This window comes from Syngnathoides biaculeatus, chromosome 21 (genome assembly GCF_019802595.1).
Source record: "Syngnathoides biaculeatus isolate LvHL_M chromosome 21, ASM1980259v1, whole genome shotgun sequence".
In the NCBI taxonomy this organism is placed as follows: Eukaryota; Metazoa; Chordata; class Actinopteri; order Syngnathiformes; family Syngnathidae; genus Syngnathoides; species Syngnathoides biaculeatus.
This window is the reverse complement of record NC_084660.1, coordinates 3,645,221-3,654,303: the sequence shown is the minus strand read 5'-3', so window position 1 is coordinate 3,654,303 and position 9,083 is coordinate 3,645,221. Positions and strand designations below refer to the sequence as shown.

Below are 9,083 nucleotides of genomic sequence, written 5' to 3'. Positions count from 1 at the left end.
TTCATTTTATTTGCAAGCAGTTTATGAACAATCACCCGGCAAAGGGTCCCCTGGCAATTGTAAATGATAGAAAGGTAAAAGGGAAAAACACAACAGATGCACTTCAATTGAAACAAGAGTGACTTTATTGTTGCGCTCAAAACAATTTCATTAAAAATGGCATTCCGTCCTCGCTAAACCCAGAGGCATCAACGCCTCTATTTGCAAATTCTGTTGCCGCTCGGACAGAAAGCGGGAGCGGCATCTGCGGTGTCACGTCACATAAGGCAACGCTGGCGCAATCCACATTGGCCGTGAATACTCGACATGCCCGCGGGCGCTAAAGGTCATCACCTCGTTCAGTGAACTCTTCATAAATGCAGAGTATATATATCGCACACCAGGCCACATTGAAAGTATTCAGAATAAGTTGAACACATCGGTCCCTTTCTACGGGTTAAACAACGGACAGCACTAACAGCGAGGATGCTCAAAGGCGTGTTGAAGAGCAACATCACGAGGACATCTGGCAGTAATGAGATAAAGTGCAAGTGGCCCTTTAACTCAGATCTGGCATTTCTGGGACTTGGAAATCAATGTCCAGGTTCCCCCCCCCCCCAAAAAAAAAAAAAAACACCACGTCCTTACAATTATATTGAAACAGACCTCACGACCAGCTCCGACTGAGGATGGAGTGATGTTGACGTGTCGCCCGGAGATCCAGATGTGGAAGAGAAACCCATGAGCAATTAGAAACCCAGCGGGTGAGCGGCAACCGTCCCGCCGTTCTCCACCACGGCCGCGGAAATGGCCCGAAAGTTGCCGTAGAGTTGCCCGGACTGATTCGAGCGCAAGGCCTTGATGTCCCGCGTGAGCCTTCCGTGGGCCTGCGGGACCCGAGGAGAGTCAGCAAAGCGGCAGACAACTTTGACAATATACGGGGCGGAATCTCACCTCGACGCACCAGGTCTCGCACAGAACCTTCTCGTGTTGGGCTGAGGGCTGGCCCTGACTCAGGGAGCGGGAGGCCCTGCGCGAGACAAGAACCTCATCAGGGATATGCAGACACGTGCAACTGCTCAGTGCACACGCGCACACAAGTAAATGAAGACCTTGAGAGGACAACAATCATGCTGTAGATGTCAATGGCGCAGTCGGCAACTCTCATCAACAGAAACTGCTCATCTGTGGGGGGGGGGATACAAATATAAAAAAAATCTCCCTTTGTTGCACACGTGCTCAATCCTGAAGTTCTACCAGGCCTCCTTTGCATGCTCACCAATAATCTTTTTGCCATGTTTTATAAGCAGCTCCTCGATAGCAACGCCAAACTCTTCAATGGCTTTCACGGCCTGTGAAGGCAAAAAAAAAAAAAAGGGATGAGGGACAAAAAAAAAAACGCAAATTCAAGTACACCAGATATGACATCGCACCATTTCGCCACTCTGAGCCAGCTGAGGGTGGACGTTTCCTTGAAGTGTCAGGCCTGCGCTCATCCCGGCCTTCCTAAAACCAGACAGCAAAGCCGGTTTTGACTTTGACGCGACGCACGGAACTCGCTCGGGCTGAGAGACGTTACCTCTTGGCCCTCTTGCTAAGTTCTTCAGCCAGGAGCCCGGCGTTGCCAAGCGGGTTCTTGAGGGCTTTTTGTAAGCTCTTCAACCGGTTGCCGGCGTTCTGAGAAGACACAAGCGGGGCTCAGAGTCAAAGACGGCACCGGCGCTCCAAAGAGCGAAGGCGACCTAAGCCTTTGCCTGGAAGCCGTTGAGGGCCACGAAAAGCCTGAGGATGTCGTTGGTGCCCTCAAAGATCCGGAAAATTCTCAGATCCCTCATGACCCTCTCCACTCCGGAATCCTGCGGAAAAACATCGGGCCTGATGAAACGTGTACCCTCTCCCGCAGGTTGTCGGGACGCGGACCGACCGCTCACCTTCATGAAGCCCATCCCGCCCAGAACTTGAATACACTCGTCGGTCACAGTCCACGCGGCTTCCTGCGAGCGGTCGACAAAGGCAAAGGCGCAAGTGAGTTCCCGCCACGTCGCAAATCAGCTGACCTGTCGAGTCAACGTTCTCACGGAGGCGAAGATCTTGCTGATGGCGGCCTCAATCTGGAACTCGGTCGCCCCGCTGTCCATGTTGCCGCTGATCATGTAGGCCAGAGACTACAGGAAGCACCGAAGAACGGGTCAACCTTGGTTTCCGGCGAGCCGTCGACCCGTGCGGAACGTCGACCGACCTCCGTGACGTACTGCAGCACGGTCATGCGGGCGATCTTCTCCTGGATGGCGCCGTAGGTGTGGATCTTGCTGCCAAACTGGGTCCTGTTGGCCGCGTGGTCCACCTGACCAAAGGAGGGACGCTTTACTGTTAGCACAGAGGGCGGGCTCAAAAAACGCACCCCGCGCAAGCGTCGACGTGGGAAGTCACCGCCTTGGCGATGGTTCCTTTCATGGTGCCGGAGAGGGCGGCGGCCATGCCGAAGCGGCCGTTGTTGAGGATGTTCATGGCGACCTTGAAGCCGCCTCCCACCTCACCCAGCACGCAGTCGGCTGGCACGCGCACGTTGTCGAAGTAAACCTCAGCTGTGTTGGAGGCTTTGATGCCCATCTTTTTCTCTGGCGGCCCGCTGGGGTTCGGAAGGAAGAAAGAAAGAAAGAAAGAAAGAAAGAAAAACGGAACCGTGTGAACCTCCGCTGGCCGAATTGGGGCAGGAAGAGAAGGGGGCGATTTCTTCTCACTGTGTCACTCCCCCAAAGCTCCTCTCCACGACAAAAGCTGTGATCTTGTCCTGCATCTCTCCGGTCTTGGGATCCTTCAGTGGCGTCTTGGCGAACACTGTGAAGATCTCGGCCAGACCGCCGTTACTGAAAACCGGACGCAGAAGTCCAAAGCAGTCAAATACTTTTGGAGAGCCGATCCTTTCCTTCCTGTGCAATTAGCGTGAATCCTTTGGGTGAAAACGTTCAAAATAGGGCGGCACCGCGGCCTCACAGTTGCCAGGCCCCGGGTTCAATCCCGGACCCGCCTGTGTGGAGTTTGCATGTTCTCCCCGCGCCCGCGTGGCTTTCCTCCCGCGTGCTACATTATTTGGACACTCTGTGTGATTGTGAGCGTTTGTCTCAATGAGCCCTGCGATTGGCCGACAACCAGTTCGGGGTGTCCCCCGCCTCCTGCCCATTGGCAGCTGGGATAGGCTCCAGCACTCCCCGCGACCCTCGTGAGGATAAGCGGCGAAGAACATGGATAGATATTCGAAATATTTGCAGACACAAAAGCTTTTGTTTCTCATTTTGGAAAAAAAAACAAAGACCAATTGCAAGTATGCTTCTTTTGCAGGGTCACCTGATCCAGATTTTGCTTCCACTGAGCGTAAAGTACTGCTTGCAGGGGGACTGCACAGCTGTCGTTTTGATGGAGGCAGCGTCAGAACCGCTGGCTGGTTCCGTCAGGCAAAAGGCAGCAATGTGCTCACCTGGACAAAACGAGCCCAAGTCGCCGGTGCCGTCGGTTACTTCTCGACAATCTGACATCATGCACCGCCTTACCTGTCGCGAGTTTCGGCAGGTATTTCTCTTTTTGTGCCGGACTCCCAAAAAGCAGGATGCCCTTGAAGCCGATAGACTGGTGGGCGCCGAGGGTGATGCCAACCCCGAGATCGTGAGTGCCCACAATCTCCACCAGTCGGGCATACTGGGGCGAGACGGACGAGGTTATCGCTCACGCGTAAAAACTTGGACGGCGAGGGGGCCGCACCTGCGTGTTGCTGAGGCCCAGGCCGCCCAGGTCGACCGGAACCTGCAGGCCAAAGGCGCCCATCTCTTTCAGGCCCTCCATCGTATGGTCCTCCACTTTCTCCAGCGCGTCGTTCTTGGCCGGGTCGTTCACCTCCTGCGGATGCCAAAAATTGGAGTCATGATAGAAAAAGGAAAACATTCCAATGAAAATCACCGGCGAGCGAGAGCGGCTTCAGTCTCACCTCGAAGAACTTGCCCACGGGTGGCACAAGCTCTCGGAGGAACTGCTCCTGCTCTTCATTCAAGACTAAACACACAAGAACATGACTCTCATCGGGGGTTGCTTGTGAAGTCAAAAAAAAAAAGTTGGCTTTACCGGAAGGGTATGGAAACACTTGCGATGTGGCAATCTGCCCCTTGAAAATGTTGACGGCAAAAGATTTGGACTCCTGCGGGACATTTTGCAGAACAAAGTCAACGGCAGAACCCATTGATGGCTTCGGGGGGGGGGGGGGGGGGTTGGGCAGCGTTTCAATTCGACCGGTTCCTCCTCCTCCTCCTCACTTCTCCCTTCTGATTCAAAGTTTACATGCCTCAATGTTGGCACGGACGCGGGTTTTTTTTTTCTTGTTTCGCACCGCGAAAGCCTCCTTTGCGCAAGATAATCGGCTCGCCGAGTGTTGCACTGATTCCGCCTGCGTTTGTCGCACCGGGGCTGACAAAGTTCTGACGTACTTTTGCTCGGTGCCGCCGTTAGGCACGAGCACGTCCTCCTTCGTTGGTTTGTGCCACGTTCTTCCGCGGACTGTCGGCACAGAAACGGGGAAACGAATTTTTTGATAAACTTTCGACGATTCCGGGAGAGCCCAAACTTTAAATCTCAGTTCAAATGGATTGTCGATGCCCAACCCCTATTCGAGGCGCACGTCTGCGTGGGAAAGACATTTTAATGACGCAACATACAGCTGCAGCACTTTTCTTCTCCCCCGCAGCGGCCGCGTCGGTGCCGACTGCCTCCGGCTTCTCCAGCACCGCCTGACGGGGAACAGACATTCCAAAAGATTTGCCAAGTCCATGACCTCACAACGACTTGAAATGAAAAACTTTGCGAGATGACAAATAAAATAAAGGGCTTAACTAAAGTGATTTTCTAAACCGTCCTCTGGTGTTAAAGTAACCAAAAATGTAATGCAGCGCGATCGATACATAAAGAAAACAGCCAGAGACCACCGAGAAGGGAACAACCGGTGGACAAGCATGTCAGCCAAGTTAACCATCCCAGAGTGTCAATATCACGTTGAATCGAGGTGAAGAAGTGTTACGCCATTTGCGGCGATAGAACTGTTTGGGTGGCGGTCAGGACAGCTGCGGTGTCACCTTAGCGTGCGCGCCATTGTGAGCACTGAACTTTCACCTACTTGCCCAGGAAGGCGGCGCAGAACCGCAGCATTGGGCCCGAAAGGGATGTAGAAAATGTCCCACAAGTGAAAACAAGCGTTCGGAATCGTACCTGTGTCGCTTGACTCGCATAAAGGCGCGTGTCGTTCACTGCCACCGCAGCTTGGCGTCGAGCCCTGAATAAAATAGACGGAATTTGAAAGTTCAACGCGTGTTAGCATCGTGGAAGATTTACGAGACTTTTCCGCCCGTAAACAATGCTACAAACCCAATCTTTGCGGGAGTGAGCCGCAGAATGGCACCGCACAGTGCAGAAGACTGTCCCGCTTTCCGAAGCAGCATTATTTTCCCCGTCAACTAAAGAAAGTGAATCTTGAAGACACAATCGGGGGAAAAACAACACAATTAAAGGCTTGGCAGGTGACCGTTAGCATCGCGTCGACACCCGGCTAACGTTACGTCACGACTGCCGCGGCCCATTTTAAGTCTGTGTTACACGTTCTTAGCGTGCAATTACATTTAAGTCGATAGTAGAAAACACATTTAAATGTCATACCTATATGGACTGTATTCCACGTCCGAGCAGAAGCAAACCTGTCACAAAGGGTCCTGCTGGGGTTGTTTTTTTTTTTTATCTCCTCTTCCCCTTGACCGGATTACCCAGACAAACTCGTCGCTGTGAATCCTGGGACGTGTAGTTTTACGAGCCACGTTATTGAACTAGTTCAGCGGTCGGCAACCTTTGACACCGCAAGAGCCATTTGAACCCGGTTGCCACGGAAAAGAAAACACTGGGAGCCGCACATCTAAAATGAAAAAAAAAAAAAACAAAACTATAGAATAAAAAATAATACAAAATAGAATCTATTTTCTTGAGATATTTTTCTTTTCTTACATTTCTCCATTGGCTTTGCCGGGCTTGAAAGTCGCTCAAAATAGACGGCGTTTCAGCGGGTATACCCGCTTCCGCAGTGTGACGTCTATTTTGAGCGACGAAAAAATAATATCAAATAATTTAATTAATATTTTAATATTTCAAGATCACAATCTTCAAATTTAGAACTAAAATAATATAAAAACTAACACAAATAAAACGCACTTCAATTAAATACAAAAAAAAAATTTGTAATTTATTTTCCCAAGCCAATCAGAGCCGCATTATAAGGATGAAAGAGCCGCATGAGGCTCCGGAGCCGCGGGTTGCCGACTGCTGAACTAGTTGATCATTCCGCTAGACGGCACTAATGTACCAAATAAATGGTTCGAGAACTACCAATAAATACCATAAACGAAGAAGCGGTCGCTTGTCAAACTTTACATTTCCATCAAAAGAAATCACTAATTTATGGCTGACATAATTGCCAAATCTTCTACATCATGCCAATGTTGAGCTCAGCTACGAAACACTAAATACACATGTTCATGGGGGATATTTATTGACTCCCTGTAACAAGACCCAAAAGAAAGTCCATTAAAATGGAGAACCTGTTTTTAAAAATAAAAAACACTTTTTTTTTTCCTCTTTCGACAGCAAGTACGAGTGGCACTTGTGACCGGTGCCCGTCTTCACACGAAAACTCCTTTTGTACCCAGTCAACACCGCATTTGCTTCACGACCGTGCAAATGCCACCCGTGGTGCCCGTGTGGCGCCGATCGCCATGCTAAATCTCAGAAACTCGAGTGAAATGTGTCACGTGAACCTGAAGTTTCCCGAACGCAACACTTTCCCGTCTCGCTGACTTCCTTTGAGTTTGTTGTTCTACGTCTGAATCTTGAGGAAAAGGTTCCGAAAATGACGTGGAAACAAAATGCTTTTCCATAAAAATACGTTTTGTTGGGGTCATCGCGCTAACATCATCGGCCAATGGTAGCTCGTTGCATAGTGAGTGGATGCAGAATGGCTCAGGTCTGTCCAAAAATTTTCAGCGACGCTGACGGTTGACTTCCATTACCCCGATAGCCAGTTTTTCCACCACTGTTTTCCAGTCGCCGCACTCGGCATTTCCCGTTTGTGCGCCTGGACGGCTCACCCGGTCCTCACTCAAACGTCCCGCACGCGTCCGCCCGTCCCCATTCCGACGGGATGCAGGCCGCGACGTCCCACGTCACGACCTCGCTCGCTCTCCGGCCTGTTTTCCGACTCGTGGGCTGCAACATTCTCGTGATTGGAGCTGATCTCAGGGAGGATGGAACGTAGCGTAGCCGATTGAACGCAGCTCGCGGGCGATTCAACACGGCCGGGGCCTCGTGAGGGGGGTCCGCCTGTCTCGTGAGGTCTCCTGCGTCAAACGAGCTCTTCATCGATCGGCTTCGCACACGCGCTTTGATGACATGGAATGCGATGACAATCCGATCGCGGATCTCGTGCTTCTTTGACAAAGGGTGCCCCGACCTCGGGTAGACTTCCTTTCGCACACCAAGTGCGATTACTGCCAAACTAAACATAAAACACATTGTGGCTTTTTCTGTGGAAATGAATGCAAGCAAACAATGGGAAATGCCATTGACACGCTAAGAGTTAGCATTGCTATATTTGTCGTTCTAGAAGGGACAGCTACTTGAACACAAACAGTGGCCCAACACAAGTAGGCGCATGCAACACTTTATTTTGAAACATTTGGGAAATAATTTACGCGATCATATAGTCACTTCTCCAAAAGTCCTTGGAAATCATTCCCCATCAGTTGTGAGTTTTGTTTTTTTAGATTGGGACAGGATGCTACTCACGCGATCGGTACGGAGGTCGGTACCTGGTTCCCGCAGTACTCTCCTATGTACAGTACTCCTCATAATCTTGTAGTACTGTACACGGGGGAGTACAGCCCAATGTTGATGTTGTCTTCCTGTTATGACTCAAACAGCAAACAGGAGGCCAGCTCGTGAGGAGATAAAGTGTGCGGTAAGATTCCAGGTGGACTTTGTGGGATCATTAAAGAGTTTATTTGGCTTTTATGACTTCTTGGATTTTAAGACACCAAATACACACAGACATACTGTACACAGGGTGGAAAGTACATGGTGACATAATATGTCTGTGTGCGTACATGTGTGTGATGAACTTCATGTCCTTGTTTCGTTGTGAAATGCATGGAATCAAATATGTGCATTTTATATCGTATTTAGGAAGCCGCGGCCCACCGTGGGGGACTTACGCTCAAGACCCCGACTGCACGCAACAACCTCGGGACTCACAGCTTTGGTGTCCTTAGGCAAGTCACTGATACCCCCAACTCCTCCCTGGGTGGTTACGGCGGCCCCCGAACAGGTTTCACGTGCATTCTCATTCCTCTTCATTTGAGTAACACGCACGTGATGTGGCGTTCATTCACTCATAATTTCAATACACTGCAGACTTGGATCCGTCATAACGAGGCAGGTTCTATGAACATATCAACTCCCAGGTTCTTCAAAGGTGTTTGGACAGTAAAAAAAAAAAAAAGAAAGAATCCCAGGCCACTGCTCGACAGTAGCACGACCTTGTTCATTTTCTCACATCCTGTCCTGCCCTTTTCTGTCCTTTCTTATCTTGTTCTCTGAGTTAGTTATTGCATGACCTCACACCCCCCACCCCACCCCTCATCTACAAATGACTGTTGCAATGTTATTTGTGTTCAGATATGTAGACTGTCTCACTATTGTTCTGCCATCGTTTTCGCTGTCCCTTTTCTCTGTCCCCTGGAACCATCTTAAGTCCCCTGATGCACATCAGCAAAACTGTTCCGAGCACAAAGGCGGACGGCTCTGCCGTTCTGCAAATGCACAGGGAAGGAAGAAAGATGGAAAGAAACAATGGGAGAATTGAAAAAAAAAATATTGATTAGATGGTTATCCATGATTTATTGAATGAGGATGCCATAAAATTAAAAAAAAAAAAAAAGGGGGGGGGGGAACGTGGGGGCTTCGGGGTCGGGTGAAGGCGTTCCATCTGAGCCAATGAGAATGCTCGCTGCGCAAAGGCTCCCGCATTA

The 9,083-nt window shown here is 50.2% G+C and overlaps 1 protein-coding gene across 1 annotated transcript; it reads right to left on the bottom strand.

Moving 5' to 3' along the window:
• Positions 1 to 193: 193 nt before the first annotated feature.
• Positions 194 to 6,104, bottom strand: acadvl (acyl-CoA dehydrogenase very long chain). Its single transcript, XM_061808927.1, has 22 exons — positions 6,010 to 6,104; positions 5,671 to 5,920; positions 5,383 to 5,486; positions 5,227 to 5,290; positions 4,680 to 4,751; positions 4,093 to 4,165; positions 3,959 to 4,023; positions 3,736 to 3,870; positions 3,528 to 3,672; positions 3,325 to 3,454; positions 2,721 to 2,846; positions 2,410 to 2,608; positions 2,219 to 2,323; positions 2,058 to 2,144; positions 1,911 to 1,973; positions 1,734 to 1,835; positions 1,559 to 1,656; positions 1,413 to 1,485; positions 1,259 to 1,331; positions 1,092 to 1,164; positions 934 to 1,009; positions 194 to 866 (listed from the first exon to the last, which is right to left on the bottom strand). The coding sequence occupies exons 3-22, from the start codon at positions 5,454 to 5,456 to the stop codon at positions 729 to 731; spliced, it is 1,971 nt and encodes a 656-aa protein (XP_061664911.1). The 5' UTR covers positions 5,457 to 5,486; positions 5,671 to 5,920; positions 6,010 to 6,104; the 3' UTR covers positions 194 to 728.
• Between the last annotated feature and the right edge of the window lie 2,979 nt (positions 6,105 to 9,083).

What these genes read in the sequence shown, in the direction of transcription:
- acadvl (XM_061808927.1), bottom strand. Translation starts at nt 5,456, where the DNA reads ATGCTGCTTCGGAAAGCGGGACAGTCTTCTGCACTGTGCGGTGCCATT. An exon ending in TGGGCCTCAGCAACACGCAG is followed by an intron (nt 3,673 to 3,735) that starts GTGCGGCCCCCT and finishes GTCTCGCCCCAG; the next exon opens with TATGCCCGACTGGTGGAGAT. An exon ending in CCTGCCGAAACTCGCGACAG is followed by an intron (nt 3,455 to 3,527) that starts GTAAGGCGGTGC and finishes CGTTTTGTCCAG; the next exon opens with GTGAGCACATTGCTGCCTTT.